The following is a 21,034-nucleotide window of genomic DNA, read 5'->3' as shown; positions in this document are numbered from 1 at the left end:
AGAAGATCCTTCTAAATTAACATATAAACTTGTTTGTTTTCTCAAATAGAAGCATGGCGACTAGGAACCACTTCAAAAGCTTACCCCACAGAGCCTGTAACCATTCTCTGTGCTTGGGGGCGAAAACAGAACACCAAAATGTTCCCCAAGTAATTTCTGCAACCTGTATCAATAATGCAAATTAAGCAGATCTTCATATTTCTGCTTAATTCTGTTTCTGCATGTCAAGAAGGGGCAAAGGGCCCTATCTTAATAACTAGAAATCTTTTTTTAATTCTGAAACAACAATACGCACACACCAAAATTAAATTGTAAGAAATAATAATAATAATAATTCAACTGATCTGGCAGCTCCAGGTGATTTCTTTATGTACAAAGAGAGTGTGACCACCTGCTTCCAGTTTGTAAAAATGTGACATATAGCATTTACTATGCTTCTTATGCTAATATTAAGTTTTCCTCTTTTCCTGTCTAATATATTGCCTATTATTTAATTCACTCTTATAGCAGAAATTGTTCATATGTTTAAAACCTGTATGATTACATTCCAGCCTTTTGGATCTCGATCCTCTTTTGAAATTAACACCACCTTTTGAGGGCAATGTACCATATCTTATTAATCCTTTCCTTTAAGGGATTGGTTACTAATTTCCAATTAGCAGCTATGACTAGTTTGTAGCTGCTTTTCTATGCATGTAATTTTTTGTTCGTTTTTGTTTTAACGTTTTTGTTTTGTTAAATTCACAATAAAAAGAAAAAAAAGATTAATAAAATATGGTTTGTAACTATTAAAAGATTTCCTACCAATTCCAGATGTTCTTTTCTTACATCACCATTGAAATACCCAAGCAAGATGTACATATAGGGTTCATTGGTATATGAACAAGTCTACCATCTATGAAGGAAGCCTGTGCTGGTTTCTCCTCACTTCCGACAAATACTACTAATGTTAGGGTATATCCTAGCCAGATTTTGTGGCGCCATGTGCCTGCAGCACAATACTTTTTAGAAATTTTCTTTTAGACTAACACACGGGATCATTTTAGGGCTGCAAACATTTCTTGTTAATGGAATGTAATACGTTTCTGAACAACCAATTACAGTTCTTGCCAATGAAAAGTGTGCATCACATTGTGTTTTGCAGCTAGTGAGCTAGAAAAAAGATTATTGCTAAAAAGAAACTTCCCCTTTCCAGGCTGTATCTGTGCAAAACCTGCTTGTTTTATCTTAATGGTTCTTATACCTTGTGGTACTGGGAATTTGATTTGTAGGATGGTGGAGGCAAACACTTAATAATTATACTGATGTTTCTTCGTAGTGCACTGATCCGGATGGCCCGTGTGTTGACCGTGCGAGGGCCTGGTGTGAGATGATAGAGGCCCATTATTTCAGGTATGTGACTTGTCTAGCGTGACATCCTGTGTGGGTTGGAAAGGGCAGGGCTTGAACAACACTTAAATCTCTGGTCTCAGAGCATGGGTCTCTGTTGCTTCTATTAAATCGGGATTGTTGGTCAATAGTTAAAGGTGGAACCTTTCTACGGTTGAGGACTACAATACATTTTGTCTGTCTGTAAAAGATATTACTAATTTTCAAGGATTTTCTGTTTTAAAATCTTTATAGAAGTCTTGCCCTCACAATGCTTATGTGAGGTGGGTTGAGCTGAGAGAATGGGACAAGATTACCCAGTGTCTGGCTTTAGTGCAAAGGGTGATAGAGTGGGTAGGGTTTGATTGAGACAGCAGCACAGTCCTTAGTATGGATAATTGCTTAGACTGAAAAACCAGGGCAGGTTTGGAGGGCAAGCTGCAAGCCCATTGGCCGCCTCTATTGCCTGATAAACTGCTGAGTCAGCAAGGGTGTGTCAAGTCAGAGGGGCCGTTCAGACAACACACTAACCCACACTCAGCGGTTGAGTATGGGTTGTTGGTTGAACCTTGGGATAGTGTATTGTCTGAACATTTGCCAGGTGGCTCATTAATGGCTTATTTTCTCAGACAAGCTGCCTTGAGAACCCATGGTTTGTTATTGGGTTGTTCAGGGTGGTTAACAAGTACCATGCAGACATTCAGACAGCATGTTGAGTGTGTTTTACCATGTTATCTGAACAGCCCCAGAGGCTGTGACGTCTCCTGGCCAGTTCTGTCAGTGGTGCCTGAAAGCAGAGAATAAGATGCATAAAGCACAAATAGTAGGTGTGTCTACCTAAATGCCGTGGTGGAACAAGGAATAAAGTGCTAGAGTTTGATTTGAGATCTCCACTGCCTTGTGCTTTGGGGACTTAGAATTGAATCTCCCGTGTCCCGTCTATTCTACCACCATGCTCCCATTTGTTTGGTTTTCTTTCTGATTCCCATCTGTCATTCTCTCCGCTTTCAGAGGCCATTTTGGGCCTGCCTTCTCATCTCCACTTGCCGTGCATGTATGGATAAAACTGCTGCTCTTGTTCCCATTTGCTAACACCTTCATGGCGTCTGTGCAGGTTCAACCCCCCTTTGGAGGTGGATGTAATGCTGGATGAGGTGAGCGATACGATCCTGGTGAACCTGCTGTGGGAAACCCAGATCTACATTTACCAGCACTGGGACGAGTTTGAGCAGGTGGTGGAGCAGCTCCTAAACCCATGATGCTTTGCAAGACTCTGTGGTGCCAGCGGTGCCTCCCTGCATCAGTGATTTGGAACATCAGCAAGAGCAGAGCAGGTTTTGCTGGACTGGGGCTCACCCCTTCTCCTCAGACCAGGAAATCAAGCGGAAGCGTTTGGAGATTGCACCCACTGAAACGTCTTTCAGCTTCCACAACTCGTGTCCCTGCAGTGGCTGCTCTTTTCCCCATATGCCAGTACACCAGCAACCTTATGACTGTCCGGGATTTCCTAGAGTTTACTTGGCTTGCGTGAGAACGAGGCATTGAAACTGCTTAGAGTTGAACCATCTTGGGTCCTACTTGGCATGTAAAGCCGGTTGTACTCTCTCGACTTTTGCACGTTCCTATCCCAAATTTCACATGAGCAGTTAAGATAGTTTTTAATTGCTTGTTTCTCCATGTTTGCTGGTCAGATTCTGTTTCTGCTGGGTGGGAGCTACAGTTATCTTCCCACATGAGGAGATGGAGCAAGCCTCCTAGAATTTCTTTTCAGTGGAAAGATGATCATCCTCGCATTGTTATCAGCAGAAGGTTGGGATCCTTTGGTCACTGTAACCAGAAGCTCTTCCCCAATCATCTTCCTCCACACCCTTTCCCATTATTTGAGATTTCCTCTTTACTGGCTCCTGCCACCTCTGAAGGAGACCACTCTGATCCGAGTGACACAGAGGAGCGCCAGAAGAAAGGAGTTGACAAATGCTTCCTGGTAGGGGGCATGTTTTGATTGTATTTGCCCATTGGCACAGATGCGCGAGGCTTCCTGACTCCTCGTCTGAAGACATTTCCTAATAAGAATAAACTGTGTAGGCTTGGGTGTAGATAAAAAAAAATAACCCAAGTAAATGAGAAGATCTACTAGCAGAGTCAATGGTCAGGCACACATTTGGACATTTTTCTTTCTGTTTCCCCATAGATTTGTTTCTTTGATTGATTCCACCCCCACCCCCCATCAATGCTACTGCCTTTTATTCTCAAAGGCATGTATTTGAAGTGCTGCTGTTAATGATTTTTTTTTCTGCATTTGGACTGACTTAATTTTAACAGAATGTACTTGAACTGTTGAAAAAGTATCCTGATGGGTAGAGTTTTCCCCTTACCTATTATTTTTGTAAATCACTCCTAGTTTGTGGTGATATTACAGACTGGATTATCTTGGCAAAACTGACTCAATATTCAATAAAAGGAGGGTTAACTGAAACCTGACTGCACTCAAGTTAATAACTCTTCAAGTGTGAGGCACACATCACTGGGAATGTGTCAATAGTTGCCTAGTGTGACACAAACTCCTCTCTGAAAGACCGCAAGGATTGCTATGGTAGTTTAGTCCTGCAGGTGGCAATGTCTGCAGGTTTTCCTCTTGGTTTTAAAGCAAATCAGGCTCTACGTGCAGGAAGTATTTGTAATGGCTGAATGCAATATGCTGCTATATAGCGACCATCCATGAGAATAATTTGTTTGGACAAACAACATAAAGTATTCAGGAAAAAATAGGCCAAGTTAATGGAGCCCAGTGGGGGAGGCTCATCTAAATGACTTGGGGTTACAGTGCTGTAATGAAGGCAAGGTCTGTTCTGGAATCTGCTGTACTGAATCCTAAGGTCAGTTTTTTAAAAGTTGAGTCCCAGATACAATGCTGATTTTGAGGTTTGCTTATCACACACTCAAAAAGTATTGCTTTCAACACTTTGACCCCTCCGATGAAATGCAGCGTCTCACATATACCTAGCCCTTAACACAAATTTCTCTTTATACCATTAAATAGATTTGCCTAAGGAAAATTAATGATTTGTTAGATCGTGGTGACTAAGATTTGATGTGCAGAAAAGGCACAGACTTACCTGTGCTTAACCCCACCCCCACCCCGATACACACTTAACCTGATGTTGGTGTCTTTCTTCCAAGTGAGCAATTTTGCCTTTTTTTTCTTGGTTGTCTCCTTCGAAAGATGAATGTCATGTGTGAATTGGGCCATCATAGACATTGCACCGGGCATATATATATAATCATATGTTCATATGTTTCTTTTGTTTGGGTAAAGATGATGTTCAATATTTTGGTAAAATTGAGATTCAATCCTAGAGTCCCATCATCAAAAAAGGAGGAAATGTTTTAAAGGGAACGTTTTCATCAGTGATGAAGTTTCTACCTTATCCAAGGTCGTCACTGACTCAGGTTGTAGAACCAAATAAAATATCAGAACCTGTGTGGACAACAGAGAGTGAAAGCAAGGGCATTCTAATTTGGTTGGTCCCAGCACTTTCCATGTTCCGAAACAGGCAGGATGAGGGTGACGCTCAACCATTATCTCAAGGCGTTATCACAATCGAGAAGACAGCCAGCTTGATGAGCTACACAGGGAGCCATATATCGAAGCTGGCAATAAATAATTAAAGGTGAAAGTCACATGACCCTTACAGCTATCACAGGATTCCTCCCTATCTGGTATCTGGTTACACCTAAGGATCAAGTTCTAACAGCCTGGCTGGTGAATTATTAAACCCCCTCACATTATTTTCTTCCCTTCAAAGTAAGTGTGCATCTTTGCTGCGTCCTTCAGTTCTAGGAAGGAATCTCCTGTCCCAGCAAGAGTCGTGGAACTGGATTCCTATGTGTTTCTGAGTACTGCCTATTCTTAATATCTCCATTCCTGACAAAGGGACTTGGGTCCTCCTAAAACATTTGGGGATATGGAGAAATCTTACAGATCTACAATCTCTATCTATAAGGTGAGTCTTGGTTCCCTTGTACGAGTTTTGGAACATAAGAGTCACTCTTGATTGGTTGAGGGAAGCAAGCGGCCTGGGAGGACTTTCCTTAATGAAGAATTGCACAGTGGGGAAAAACAGAGCCAGAGATCAGCTTATGGTAAAAGAGAAATAGAACAATTTGCTTGGTTCTTAAAATCTATGTTCCCAGATGGCATAAATTTAAAACCTTGAACAGGTTGTTGCAATCTTCATCTCTGTTGCAATGCAAGCCATGTGGCCCTTACAGTGACTGAGGATCTTAACCTTATGAATTTTGATCTGGTCCAAGGACAAACTGAGCAGCAATGAAATACCAAATGTTTCACATTTTGGTCTGGTTCGCACATAATGCTAACTCATGGTATGGATTGTTGAATTCTGGGTTGCTGTGTCATATGTGAACGCAGCCATGCTAATTAACCATAATTTGTTAACCATGAACAACCCAGAAAGACATCCCATGATTTGTCGCTGCGTTGATTGGCCAGATCAGGCTACCAGGCTCTGAGGGTCAGCATTAATGAAGGCTACTATCTCTTCTCCTCACAGAGTTCTTTGGTGTAACAAAAAGGGCCAATCCTTTAACTCGGCCCTTTTTGTTACACCATGAAAAATAAGAGAACTGCTTAGCATTAGAAAACGGACGATATAACTAGGGTAGGCCGAGGCAATATCCTGGCAAAACTGTAGGAAACATTTTCAGACGGAAGGCTACAGTGGAATATTCCACCAGGAAACGGCAAGGCAAGGAGGGCCTTACTGCATGATTCAGTGGGTGGATGGGTTTATATAAAACATGGACATTTGGCAGGGGGTGGGAGTTGTGTGGGGGTTTTTTTTTTATGATCCAAGTGTCTTCCTGAGGTTTTGCATTTGTGGGGGTAATACACATTTCAAGTTCTGTTTTAGACTTGGGAAACAAATGGCCTGTGGTGTTTTGGTGGTGCCTGAGGCAGCAAACCCAAACGGCGTCCTCCCTGGTGGTAAACAATCATACTAATAATTATTAATTGACAATTTGCTGCCCTTCTAATGGCACCCCATAATCTTGCCGCTCTGAGGCAGATTGCCTAAAGATAGGCCTTGCCCTGCTGGCAAAGAGGCAATACTTCCTCCAGGAAGTGAATCTATTGCTGTTGTAACTGGCATGTGAAATAATGCTGAGCAAACGTCTGCGGCAGCGTTTGGACAGTCCCTATGACACAAATAGCAAGGAAGACATGCCACTCCGCTTAGGGTGACCATATGAAAAGGAGGACAGGGCTCCTGCGCCTTTAACAGTGGCATAGAAAAGGGAATTTCAGTAGGGTGACCATATGAAAAGGAGGACAGGGCTCCTGTATCTTTAACAGTAATGTAGGAAAGGGAATTTCAGCAGGTGTCAATTGAAGAGGGTGAAATTCCCTCTTCATCACAACAGTTAAAGCTACACTAGCTATAGTAGAGTGGCCAGATACAAAAGAGGGCAGGGCTGCTGCAGCTGTAACTGTTGTGATGAAGAGGGAATTTCACCCTCTTCAATTGACACCTGCTGAAATTCCCTTTCCTACATGGCTGTTAAAGATACAGGAGCCCTGTCCTCCTTTTCATATGGTCACCCTAAATTTCAGCAGGTGTCATTTGTATATATGGGGAACCAGGTGAAATTCCCTCTTCATCACAGCAATTAAAGTGCAGGAGCTATACTAGAGTGACCAGATTTAAAAGAGGGCAAGGCACCTGCAGCTTTAACTGTTGTGATGAAGAGGAAATTTCAGCAGGTTTTCCATAAATACAAATGACACCTGCTGAAATTCCCTTTTCGATACAACTGTTAAAGATACAGGAACCCTGTCCTCCTTTTCATATGGTCACCCTAACTCCACTGCCTTTACTTTGACTTCCTTCTCGTAGGTGACAATCCTATACTCCCTTACCTGGGAGTCAGTTCCACTGAACTCAATGTGGCATACTTCTGAGTAGACATGCATAGGATTGCACTCTACATCTTTATTTTATTTTTTAAAAATGAAGATTCTTTAGAGGTCGTGCACCATCTGTTGCTGAGCATGGCACAATATTTTTGAATGAAAAGGGGGAAATCTAGGCTGCAGGGTCATTTGGACCCTTCCTCATGAGATTTCTGCAGCTGTTTGCCTAGAAGCCTCAATTAATTCCAGTTTTCCTCCTCTAAACTATAATAGTTTCATTGCTTATGGGTTTGCTTTTTATTACTTCTTTGGCTGGCTCCTTTAAGATCTTTTTCCATTTAGCAATTCTCCCATTAAAAAAATAAAATAGATGGGGAAACAATCATTGGGAGATTTGAACAACCAGCACAACTGAGCTTAAGTTACTATGGCTGCCTGCCACCCTGGCCAGCTCCAGGTTTTTTTTGTGGGCTGTTGGGCGATAGAGTATCAGTGAGCCCCTTTTGGCTAGTTGGGAATGATGGGTGTTGTAGTCCAACACATCTGGAGGGCACCAGCTTGGGGAAGGCAGTATTTCACACTTCAGTATTACATCTCACTTTGGGGTTAGTGTGTAATGTGCCATCTATGCCTGTTTGCAAATAGTCTATGGTAATAACCTTACGATGGCTGGCACCAACTTTGTTATAGATTCTGGACATCTACTGAGGGATATTGTGTGTTGAACTAGACCACCACTGTCTGGAGAAAACGGAGTAGTCCCAATAATAAAGAAATTAGAATCATAAGAGTTGGAAGAGGCCATTTAGGCCACCATGCCCCGTCCCCTGCTCAGTGCAGGAATTTTATTTTATTTATTCCATTCTATGCCGTTTCTATACTGACCAATAGCTGAAGCTCTCTGGATAGTTCACAAAAATTAAATTCACAAGGTACAGCATAAAATATGAAATATGGAAGCTTAAAAGCACAACCAGAATAAAATTTAGCTTTCCTAAGAGACGGCTGTCCAGTCTCTGCTGGAATACCTCCAGTTACTGAGAGCCCACCACCTCCCTAGGAAGTTGGTTTCATTGTCTGACTGTAAAGTTTTTCCTGATATTTAAATGAAATCTGAATTCCTGTAACTTAAGCCCATTATTTCATGCCCAACATTCTTGGATGACAGAGAACAGATTGTGGCCTTTTCTGTGTGACAATGCTTTAGATACTTGAAAAGTATTTCCCCTCAGTTTTCTCAAGTCTAAAGATAGCCAGTTTCTTCAGCCTTTCCTCATAGGACTTATTTTCTAGGCCCTTGATCATCTTTAGTGCCCTTTCCTGAATTCATTCTAATTTTAGTCCTTGTTAAAGTGTGATGTTCTAGAACTGAATACATTATTCGAGGTGGAAGACTGACCAGAGTAGAGTAGAACTATTAATCCTTCCTCGGTTACAACCTCCCAATGTTTTAAGGATGTTCATACTAATATATATATATATTGTGTGTGTGTGTTTCTTTTTTAATCCTTCCTTCACCTGAATGCATAACAGAGCATCCTGGAACAGTTTAACCCAACTTTGGAGAAACTGGTGTACCTAGGTGCCAAGTACATGAGGGCTTTCCATGGTGAGTGACAGTGTTAGCTGACTCTCTGGGTGGGTTTGCATGTAATGAGAAGCCACCGTGGGGGAATTGCCCTGTGGGGCTTCTCACTGGTGCAAGGGCTGCCATTTTGAATATTTGAGCCATGGCAGGGGTGCACCATAGCTTGTTGTTACGTACAAACCCAATGAGGGTGGTTGTTGGGGTGCTTGACAAGCCACCCACAACCTTAAAAAAGCCCGTGGTTTCTGGGAGGCTTATCAAGTACCCCAACAGTTCACCCTCACCAGATTCGCAGGAGGCAACAGGGTACGGTTTGCCCCTGCAACAGCTTGAATGCTCAAAATGGTGGCTGTCACAGCAATGAAAAACCCACAGGGAAATTCCCCTATGATGGCTCCTCCCAATATGTATTAACCCGCTCTCTGCCTATCGGTGAAAGGCAAAACTTTCTGAGCCTGGTCTGTTTGATATACATGTAGTGGGGTGTGTTTGAGATTGCACTTCTGCTTGTCGACTCTGCCCTCTCAGCACACCCAATATCAATGAGTATTGAAGAGTGCAGGGAGGTAAGTGTGTAGGCAGGTAGTGTATGATTCACACCTTTGTGTGTAGAGTCCTGTGCTCTGCAGATGGATATCAGGTATACTGAGGTTGTGGGGCCAGCAGGCACAATTGCACTCCCTCCCCTTCAGGGTGTATTTATTTACAAGATCTATATAACACTCTACATCCAATAAAATTCCTGAACAGTGAATGATAAAAAGGAAAAAAAAATCAAAATACATAATTAAAACCAAATTATACAAATAAAACAGTTTAGTCGGGAAAAAATTGCTTAAATGAAAATGTCTTCAGGAGGCACTGAAAATGAAACAGCATTGAAGCCAGCCCGACATCATCAGGCAGGTCATTCTATAGAGAAGGAGCCAATGCCCGGAAGGCTGAACTCCGAGTGGACTCCAAACGGACTGCAGGTCCATGTGGAACCACATTAGGTACCTCATCTGATGGCTTCAATGATCAGGCAGGTTGGTAAAGGCCAGGGCACTCTCAGATATCCTGGTCCCAAGTTGTTTGGGGCTTTATACACCAGAAGCAAAACCTTAAACCTGGCCCAATAGGCATCCAGTGCAGTTCCCTCAGCAAAGGAGGTACATGCTGAAAAGGGGTAGCTCATGAAAACAGTCGAGCTGCTGCATTCTGGGCAGGATCTATACTACTGCTTTATAATGGCTTATAATGGTTTTGACAACTGTCCAGGCCCAGGGCACATTACATATACCTTTTTCAAACCCTTTTCCAAGAATTATATCCTACTTGTTGTGGATCTGGACTTGCATTAGCTGCAGCTTTTGGACCAACTTCAGGGGCAGCCCCACATGGAGCATGTTGTAGTAATCCAGGCTTGAGGTTACTAGCACCATACCACTTTGGCCAAGTTCTCCCTGTCCAGGAGAGACCGTAGCTGGTGCACCAGCTGAAGCTGGTAGAAGGCACTCCGAGGTGCCAGGGCCACCTGGACCTCCAGCAATGGCGATGGATCCAGAAGTTCCTCCGGACTACAAACCTGATCTTTCAGAGGGTGCATCTCCATTCAGAACAGGCAATAAGCCTATCTCCCAGACTTTGCAACCATTCACTTACAGGGCCTCCATCTTGCCCTGATTCAGTGTCAGTTTAGGAACTGATCTAGGACTTGTGCAGCCTCATCTGATTCAGATGTCACAGAGAGATAGAGCTGTGTGTAATCAGCATACTCATGGCACTTTGCTCCAAATCCCCTAATGACCACTCCCAGCAGCTTCATATAGATGTTAAACAATATTGGGGACAAGAAGGTAACCTCCAGAACCTGGTAGCTCAATTGCCAAAGGGCTGAGGAATAGGCCCATCCATGGAGCCATGGTATCAAAAGCTGATGAGAGATTGAGCAGAATTAACAGGGTCACACTCCCTGTCCCTCTCTTGATAAAGGTCATCCATAAGGATGAGTAAGGTTAATTCAGTCCTGTAACCATGCTGAAACCAAGATTGAGATGGGTCTAGATAAACAGTATCATCCAAGAGTCCTTGCAGTTGCACCACTACAACCCTCTCAAGTACGTTCCCCAAGAAAGGGTCTGCATGAGTGTCCTACTTTACATAGGACAGTCCTCTATTTGAAGGGCTGTCCAGTCGAAGTCTGGTTTAAAGATAGAGAACCATAAGAAGACAGAGCCAACAGGGGCCTTGAAGTTGCCCATCAGCAGTTGAAACATTTGGACAGCAGACAGAGCAGGCACACAGGTCACCTGGCCACAGCCCCCCCAGCGATGTTGAAATGTATTGTACTTCTATTGAAATAATGCCAATTATTTCTAGTTTTGCATCTAAGTATATCTATTAATACATTCAAATGTGATACAAAGCTGTGTCGTCTTTGATCACCCAGATGTTTTGTCACCTTTTGGGGTGGTGTTTAAGTGGTCGCCCTAAACATCTTCAAGGGGATTCTGTGTGCTGATGTGGATCTTTGAGAGAAGGTTTTGGGGAAAGGAATTGATGAGGCACATGTGGGTGTGGGGAGGGGCATTAAAGACAGCAGGAAAAGGAAACAAACGGGAAAGAGCCATAATGAAGAGGAGGAGGAAAAAGGGGATACACAGAGGAGAAAGTCTTCTCATTTTCCTTTTAATCATATATTTCTGCAGCACTATCCGAGGCTGCTGATGTCTACTTTGCAGAAATTCAAAAGATTGGGGAACAAGCGCTACAGAGTTCTACCTCACAAATATTGGGTAAGATCCTTTCCACAGCTTCACGCCTCCTGACCTTATTGGTGGTACTGGGGCGTGCTACTATCTCCTGTTCCTGGCAGGGCCCCTGTGCCTATAACAGCTATATGACAAGCAAGAACAGGTGTGGAATGTTATCTGGCTTAGAAATGAAAGCTGGTCTAGAAAAAAGTATATTATTTTTCCATATTTTGACACAAGATTGGAGACTTAGGCAGTGGAGGCCGGTGGCTCCGATGTCATTGGGGCAGTGAATCCGCTCTGGGTTTCAACCAGAGCTCTAAAGGGACTATCTGAGGTGTGGAAACACCTTGGATAGCCCTTTTAGCGTTCTGACTGAAACCCAGAGTGGATTCACTGCCCCAATGATATTGGAGCCACCAGCCTCCATGGATATAGGTATAGTTTGACTCGGTCTTATAAGGGATGAAATTCAAGTGCCATTTTTAAAAACTCATCCTTTGCACTAGTGATTTGTTTCCAGTCTACCCATGCTAAACACAGCTTTTGTTTGGGTCTGTCTGGCCTTGAGGTTAGGGTGACCATATTTGGGAAACCAAAAAAAGGACGCCCAGGGGGAGGGGGGATGACGTGCTTTCTGGAGGCCCCAGGGAGCGTGCTTTCCCCTCTTCTGCTCCAGTATGGTGTAGTGGCTAGAGTGTCGGACTGGGAGTCGGGAGATCTGGGTTCTAGTTCCCACTTCGCCATGGAAACCTCCTGGGTGACTTTGGGCCAGTCACAGACTCTCAGCCCAATCCACCTCACAGGGTTGTTGTTGTGAGGATAAAATGGAGAGGAGGAGGATTATGTACGCCTTGGGTTCCTTGCAGGAAAAAGGGTGGGATATAAATGCAGTAATAATAATAATAATAATAATAATAATAATAATAATAATAATAATAATAATAATAATAATGGTTTTAAAGGCCCTGATTGGAGCAGAGGAGGGGAAAGTGTGTCATTCCCATTCCCCATTGCTCCCTTTTCTATAATGTCTGGGAATGACAACACTTTCCCCTTTAAGGCCCCCATTGGAGCAATGGGGAGGAATGATGCATCACTGGAAAGTCCCCTGCCACACGAATGGCGACCTTAAAGGAGAAATCTTGCCATTCCAGGACATTATAGAAAATTTGCAGAGGTTGCTCTCATGCCACAGCTCCAGTCGAAATTAGTGTGCACATTTACCTGGGAGCAAGCCTCATTGAACCCTGAGTAACCTACTTCTGAGTAAATATGCATAAGAGTGTACTTTAAAAGTATCTTTTAAGTTTCTGTTGTGCTATTTGCGTGCATGTGTGAATGCTGTTAAGGGGAGATAGAAGAAAGCTGTGTGTGTGTGTGTGTGTGTATATATATATATATATATATATCTCCTTCTAGGGTTGTGGGATCTATTTTATTTTTCACTTGCACCTCAAGATCCACCAGTCGGAGCCTGGTGCAAAAGACATACACTTAGAATTAAAGAATTCTGAGCCCAGTAATTTATTTTGAGCACTAGAACTAAATGGGGCTCACAGTCCTTCCGCATGCAAATCTACTCCTAGTTACCACAAGTTTTCTTCAGTTTAGCAGAATAATTTTGGGCATGGGAGCCATTTTGGTGTTGCCCTTAAATAATTGAGAGCCAGAAATTCCTACCACTCTTCTGTAAATCACACACAGATCTACCAGTTGCTCCAGATTTCTGCCTTCTCCTCACTGCTGTTCTAAGTAATGTGGGACTTACATCCAAATTTTAGATCTGGAAAATGCAAAGTGTGCTTTTAGTGCTGCATGTGAAAATATCTTAAAAAGCAACAGGACAACTTTGCAGAGGTTTTGAGCTTTCTGCTTGGTTTCTTCTTCATTGATTTTAGAAACGTATGCCTAGTTTTTAGATCGAAATCCCAATTTCCAAAGCAGTTAGCAATCAAGCCAGCTTCATCCTTTTTACTTTTGTTTAAACTTCTGAATTTCCGTTCAAAGCCCTTTCATGCAGACTATAGCAATGTAGCAATAATGGATGAACTTTTGCTCCAGGATGAGATCGTTTCAGGTCATATATCACTAGCAGTTAATGATAATAGCTCATTTATTGTATCCTTTATGTTTGTCATTTCCATGGTGTTTTCAAGAGTTCAAAGTTCCTTTGTGAGACTTTATCTACCAGGCCATTTATCCTTCCTCACAGCACACCTGAGAGGTAGCTTGGACAGAGAGCTTTTCTAGATGAAGCTGTTAACCACTGTATTTACTTTTGGTTTCATCACAGAATTGAGATTCGATCCTTACTCTAATGGCAAGGACTTGTGGTTTCCTTTGGGGTGGGAAAAATAATGCATTTTCCCGGCTCCAAAACACCCCCGTGTGAAAGTGCTCTTAAAAAAAGTGCTCTTAAAAATAGAAGCCAAACTGCGGGGTCACCCACAAACACCATGAGCAAGGAATAACGAGCGCTCAGTAAAAGCCTTATGTTGGAAAGCCCAGAAAGCAACTTGCCTCAGGCCACTCAGAGAGCTTCACGGCTGAGCTAGGATTTGAAACTGTGTTTCTTACCATTCACATTAGAACCAGATGGATCAATCAGTTTCCAGCCTGTGTCAATTTCACACTCATTATTGTTCTGTCCTATTTCTGTTTTAATCTGCAATTTAAAAACAAACAAACTACACCAAACATTTATATTTATATTTATATTTGCTTTTAAATATGTACTTTTGAACACATTTTCTCACAAAGTACAAATTTATTAACCTATTTTATCTCAAAATATGCATACTTTTATACATTTTTAAACACATTCTGGTAAAGGTTTTTTTTTTTTAGTGGAGATCTATGCTGCAAAATTTGGAGAGCAAAACCTGAAGGATAATTATGTTCTGATTGGCGGTGTGTATCAGGTCAGTTAGTACCAGAATTTTCAGACCAAATTCCTCAAGCATCCCTAATCCAGAAGCATCAATCTAGCTGCTCCACCACCAAGTCACCATGCACCAGGCCTACATATCCTATAAGCCAGAGGCAGGCAACTTGCCCTCCAGATGCTTGGGCCTACAACTCCCACCAGCCCCTTGCCATTGGCTACCTGGTCTATGGCTGATGGGAGTTGTCTGGAGGGCCACAAGCTGCCCATCCCAAGACAAACACTGTCCACCAGCCATTTATTGTGGCCTATCATAAGATGACCTCTGCTGGACCAGACCAAGGTTCATCCAGTCCAGTATTGTGTTTTCCACGGTGGCCAACCAGATGCATTTGGGAAGGCTACAAGCAGGACACGAGCGCAAGAACACCCTCTCTCACTGTTGTTGTTCTGCAGCAGCTGGCAATTCAGCCGCAAATGCCTCCAAACTTGTAGGTAGCATATAGCGGTCATGACTAGTAACCAACTCATAGCCAGTGTGCTTGACAAAGCCAATTTTCTCAGTCAAACAGCAAAAGCAGAAAGTTTGTTCAAAATCAACAAAGCGTTTTACAAACTTATTAAATGCCATAATAGCAAACTTATTACAGCATAAGGTCTGGGTGCAGAACCTCAGGCCCAGGGGCCAAATCTTGCCTGCCAGGGCTCCCAATCCAGACCTCGAATTTCCAACATAGCCACCCACCTCTCCTCTGACTGCTGATAGTTTCATAGCTTTTGCATGCTTCCCCCCTATTCTAAGAGGGTGAAAGGCTTAGTTGCTGGCAGTAAAATCTTTAAGCTGATATTTTTGGTATTTTGCCCTTGGCACCGCCCACCACAGAATGCAGCCTTCGAGGGCTTCTCCAAATCTGTGCTAAAAGAGGTTCAACATTTCTGGCATAAGAGGTAGGCAACCTGGGCTGAATCCATATTTTGTCTCATAGTCATACAATCCCATCCTGGTGACGCTGTATCCCTCTTGCGCACTTCTACCTCGTAGCACACTCAATGGTATCTGTTACAGTAGTTTGGATAACAGAGAATGAAAAGTAGAAAATAAAGCATGCATCAAGTGTGCAAGAAGAGAAGCATTTAGTTCTGATCTCTCTTCTTTTCCCCTTGAAGGTGAAATTTTGATACAGATGTCTGATACCCAGATGCACTTGAACCGCAACCTGGAAGTAGTAGTGAGTATGTTGGAGAGGCATGTATGTAATAATAGGAGGCTGTACCAGGAAAATGTGGTAGGAAGAACTGGGTCTCATAGTTACCTGACTCAAACATGTTGGTTTGGCATCCTACAACCATAATAGAAAGGAGGATTTATTTTTCTCTTGCATATGTTGCCGGTAAGTTGTGTTTTGCATATTGGAACTGAAAAATGTATGCAAGCATGTCTATATGTGGACAAACACATGTTTGCAAGTGCACATGTTATATAAATATCTGCATCACAGGTTGGCTGCCATTTGTATGCACAGTGGCAAAAACACACACGCTGTCACAAAATGTGTGAATTGACCCAGTGATGTGCTTAAAGGCTGGATAACTAAACTGGGAGCATATGGCCCATTTAAGATACATCAACAAACCATGGTTTGTTTTGAGAATGAGTAGGTGTGACCTTCAGCCCATCCATCCACTACCTTGTCTGAGGGGGGAAGGTGATGAGAAGCTTCCTATTGCAGATCTGATCCCGGTTTGATCTGATCTCTGCTACATGTCCTGGTTAAAGACCAAACGATGGTTTGCACAACTCACTATTTGTTGTAATTGGACAAAATAGCAACAAACCCAGTCAGTGTCTTCTCCTACAAAGCTTTTCACTGTCTAGCTCCTTCCTATCTTTCCTCTCTCATCTCACACTATTGCCCCGCTCGTGCTCTTCGCTCCTCTGATGCCATGTTTCTCACCTGCCCAAGGGTCTCTACTTCCCTTGCTCGGCTTCGTCCATTTTCTTCGGCTGCCCCTTATGCCTGGAACGCTCTTCCAGAACATTTGAGAACTACAAGTTCAATCACAGCTTTTAAAGCTCAGCTAAAAACTTTTCTTTTCCCTAAAGCTTTTAAAACTTGATTTTGTTCTGACTCTTATACTGCCTGTTTGGTGCATTCTCTTCCCCTCCTTACTGTTTTATTATGATTTTATTAGAATGTAAGCCTATGCGGCAGGGTCCTGCTATTTATTGTTTTACTCTGTACAGCACCATGTACATTGATGGTGCTATATAAATAAATAAATAAATAAATAAATAAATAAATAAATAATAATAATAATAATAATTCTCCTCAAATGCAAAGGAGATGGGAGGAGGGAGCATGTGAGCCGGAGGCTTGAGTGCCAATTTTGGTAGAAATGTGGGGTAAAAATCAAATGAATGAATAAATAAGGCTTGTGTTACTATACTTAAAACAACAAACCATCACTTGTCATTATTTATTTATTTATTTATTTTATTACATTTTTATACCGCCCAATAGCCAAAGCTCTCTGGGCGGTTCACAAAAATTAAAACCATAATAAAACAACCAACAGGTTTAAAGCACAAATACAAAATACAGTATAAAAAGCACAACCAGGATAAAACCACGCAGCAAAATTGATATAAGATTAAAATACAGAGTTAGAACAGTAAAATTTAAATTTAAGTTAAAATGAATCGGACCTATGTACCTTATTCACAGTAGTTTTTTGCGTGCTTCCCAAGGAACTCAGTGACTGGGTTTGCACAACACACTAACTCATACTCAGTGGTTGAGTGTGGGTTGTTTGTTGAACTGTGGTTAGTTAGTTAAACTGTGGGTTAGCATGTTGTCCGAAGCTAGGACATCTTCTGCAGGGTGGCCTGTTAACCATGCAGAGTGACTTATTTTTCTCGAATAAGCCACTTTGAGAACCCATGGTTTGTTGTTGGGTTATTCAGGGTGGTTAATAAGCCACACTACATGATTAAAAAGCCACCCTGCAGAAAATGTCCTGACTTCAGACAGCAAATTAATCCACGGTTCAAGAAACAATCCACAGTTCAATGTGGGTTAGCGTGTTGTGTGAACAGCCTCGGCATCACATATAGTTTCCTTGGCTGTGTTGGGTGGTTTATATCTCATTAGCACTTGGATAAGAGATCCTAGATATAATGTATTTGTTAAGACATTTTTATCCAGAGGAAATGATATAGTGTGGCATAAAAGGCACATGCTCTCTCCTTTTTAATGTTTTCTAAGTCCTCATTACTTATGACTAATATTGTTTTATCATTTATGCCTTCCTTTTAGTTTGCAGGGGACTTTATGGTTTTTATTGGAGTCACTCCCATTGCAGGCTTGTGGGGAAGAGTCACTGCCATTCCCAATTTATTTATGAAGAACTGAGACTGGCTTGCCCAAGGCCAGATGTGGTCTTGAACTCATATCTCCCAGATTGAAATCTAACTCTCTCAATACACAGGACTGTGTTCATTCTTTTGAAGCCCCACTTGCTATCACTTAGGAACAAAGGGGGCTGCCTTTATACCAGGTCAGACCATTTAACCCAGTGTTGTTTCATCTGACTGACAATGGCTCTGTAGAGTCTCAAGCAGAGAAAGGCCGGCTACCCATCACCTGCTACCTGGTCTACTGAAGGTGCCTAAGACCTTCTACATGCAAAGAATGTCCTCTGACCCCAGTGGCGGCTGGTGGGGCTGAGGCCCGGCCAGAAGCTCAATATTCTACCAAGATTGCCACAGAAGAAGACCACATGTGGCACGTGGAAGCAGTGGAGCAAATGTACCTGGTTGTGGGGCGACCTCTCTGCCACAGGGAAGGGGGTCACTGCCCAGTTGTTCAAATATAGAGCCGTCTCTGTCTAGCCCTGAGCTGCAGTCCTTTCCTCCACTTAATGCCCAGTTAGTATGATTTCACTGATGCGGTGTCTAACGCCTTTCTCTTCTTTGACATAGGCACAGACCTTCCATGTGGACTTGCTGCAGCACATGGAGAAAAACACCAAGCTGGACTTGCAGTTCATTAATGTGAGTGCCGGATTCTCCTTAGCCTGTTTCCTTTTGGCCTCCCAGGATGCCAATAATTTATTTTCATGACGCCTCATGTGTTTCCTCTGCAGAACTTCCTCTAGCAAGATAATTGTCTCCTGTGATAATCTATGGCGACTGACAGACACTATCTTCTAGCAACCCCCTGAGGAAGGCCTTTGAATATAGTACAGGCTGAAATGCATCAGGCTTCATGAAAATAAATTATTGGCATTCTGGGAACCTGTTTCTCCTTTTTCTGACCTGGTTTGGATGCTCTCCTCCTCTTGTTTTGGGTTTTTCTTCTTGGCCTCCACCTGGAGCAGTACTGGAGCCCTCCGGGGCTTCTGAAAAGTCACTGGCTTGCATAAGCTTCCATATATCCCCAAACTGGTGCTCTCCAGATGCTTTCGACTGCAACTCCCATCAGTCTCAGCCAGCAGGGCCAGTGGTCAGGGATGATGGGATCTGTAATCCAAAACACTTGGGGGACACCACGTGGGGGAAGGTTGATGATATTGTTGTTGTTTGTATAGCGCCCCATAGCCGAAGCTTTCTGGGCGGTTTACATAAGATTAAAACAATTAAAAACAATATACAACATTTATATATGCCCATTGAGCTAGTGTGGCCGTCCTGTGTGAATAAGGTCTTGTGTTGAAATATGCACATATACATCCGCGCATTTGCTGCTTAGTGGTAATGGTTGGTGGGTGCATGAATGGTGGTGGTGAGGGCATTGCACACTGCCATGAAGGCAATGGCTGCTGCTTAGGTGTTTCTGTGCAGAGCTGGATTACCAGTGAGATGCAATAGGGTTGCCAGCTTTCAGAGCTCTTGAGCCCAGAGGTACCATTTCAGATTTTAGTGACGATGGAGGCCAATTGGTTTCTGTGAGTGCAAAGGTCACAGTGAGATTTAGGGCGCCATCCTATGCATTTGTAGACAGGAAAGGGTCCTACAACTCCCAGCAACTCCCATTCTGGCTATGGAAAGCTGGGAGTTGTAGGGTCCCCCCACCTCACTTGCTTACACATTTGTAGGATTGCATCCTTGAAGGCCTGGTCATGGCCTGAACTCCCAGAGTGCAGGACACGGAATAACGGGCTCAAGTTAAAGGAAGCCAGATTCCAGCTGGACATCAGGAAAAACTTCCTGACTGTTTGAGCAGTACGACAATGGAATCCTAGGGAGGTGGTGGGCTCTCCCACACTAGAGGCCGTCAAGAGGCAGTTGGACAGCCATCGGTCAGGGATGCTTTAGGGTGGATTCCTGCATTGAGCAGGGGGTTGGACTTGATGGCCTTGTAGGCCCCTTCCAACTCTGCGATTCTATGATCCTATGATTCTAATTCCACATTGCAAAAAAAAATGTATACTTTTAACAGCATTTGCTGTAGATTTCATAACTTTAGCAATGTTATCAAGATAGGTGAAGCAGCCACACACCTTTAAGAAAAAAAAGCAGTGGGTTGGGGTTTTTTTTTTTTGGCCTTTGACCTGCACAAGTAGCACGTAGGCCCATTGAATTGTTTATAACAACCATCACTCGGTGTATAGAACTGGTGAACTGGCTAGAAATATAGTTTGCACCTGTAGAATAAATTACCTCTGGTCTGAAAAGGGGGAGCAGTGGTGTCCCCCCTTTGCCTTTCCTAAACGTCACCCTTATTGTTTGTGAAGAAAAGCTTTGGAATAGGCAGGCTGTGTCTCTTAAGGCTCAGAAATTCTGAGTATGGATCGGGTGACGCTTCCATGCACATTACTTGAGTCTTCTTCTTTTTTCATCATCATGAGCTCCATCAGATGAGTGCTTTATTGCATGCCTGTTACTGGGCACTCACGGATTTTTGCGGGTCCCTCTCATGACATCGTGTGCATCCCGCACCTTCTAGCCTTCTTTGCACCACAAAAAAACACCCAACTTAAACCCAACTTATTTTTAAAGTTGGAAGTTGCCGCTATGTCCTGCTTAGTGCAGGAGAAGCAGCGGGATCAAAACGGCCCACTGAATGGGCCATGTGCAAGTTGTTTACTTCCTCTTTCAAAAGAGGAAGTAATGAGGGACAAACGGGCGGGTGGAGAAGCGATGGTAAGCAAACGTGATTTCCCCCTGTGTGATGATGCTTCATGTCTCATGGTGGACTGTGTGCACTTTGCTCCCTTGAACAGTACTGTGTGAGAGGTGATGTCAGCTTATAATATACAAGCTCTCTGTGTGGTTTAATCTATGGGAACAGATGCATCACCTGGTGTGGCAAATGTGCAGCTAAAAGCCAACCCAAAAGGCGCATCTATTGTGACTGTTTGGGCTGTATGAGACTGCCTTGAATTCCTATTGGCTGGGTGTCTATGACATCACTTCTTTTTTATTTGTTTATTTGTTTAATGTTGCACCATTCCAGAACTGAGCAGCATAAAGAGAACTTTTTTTTTTTTTACACTCCGTCTTGTTTTCAATTCTAATT

The 21,034-nt window shown here is 42.9% G+C and overlaps 2 protein-coding genes across 2 annotated transcripts in view; both read left to right on the top strand.

Annotated features, from left to right (window-relative positions):
• Nucleotides 1–3,844, top strand: part of PLA2G6 (phospholipase A2 group VI) — a 29,342-nt gene extending 25,498 nt beyond the window's left edge. Inside the window, exons 16-17 of the mRNA XM_063133521.1 lie at nt 1,319–1,392; nt 2,483–3,844. Coding sequence (XP_062989591.1) covers nt 1,319–1,392; nt 2,483–2,627 — 219 coding nt within the window. The 3' untranslated portion in view covers nt 2,628–3,844. The remainder of the gene's footprint in view (nt 1–1,318; nt 1,393–2,482) is intronic.
• A 1,409-nt stretch (nt 3,845–5,253) lies between these two features.
• Nucleotides 5,254–21,034, top strand: part of BAIAP2L2 (BAR/IMD domain containing adaptor protein 2 like 2) — a 31,271-nt gene continuing 15,490 nt past the window's right edge. Inside the window, exons 1-5 of the mRNA XM_063134596.1 lie at nt 5,254–5,372; nt 8,837–8,912; nt 11,582–11,668; nt 15,681–15,742; nt 18,496–18,567. Of these exons, the coding sequence (XP_062990666.1) occupies nt 5,334–5,372; nt 8,837–8,912; nt 11,582–11,668; nt 15,681–15,742; nt 18,496–18,567 (336 nt within the window). The 5' untranslated portion in view covers nt 5,254–5,333. The remainder of the gene's footprint in view (nt 5,373–8,836; nt 8,913–11,581; nt 11,669–15,680; nt 15,743–18,495; nt 18,568–21,034) is intronic.

Source organism: Elgaria multicarinata, chromosome 9, assembly GCF_023053635.1.
Source record: "Elgaria multicarinata webbii isolate HBS135686 ecotype San Diego chromosome 9, rElgMul1.1.pri, whole genome shotgun sequence".
NCBI lineage: Eukaryota > Metazoa > Chordata > Lepidosauria > Squamata > Anguidae > Elgaria > Elgaria multicarinata.
The sequence above is the reverse complement of the archived record's forward strand: the minus strand, read 5'-3'. Positions and strand labels throughout refer to the sequence as shown.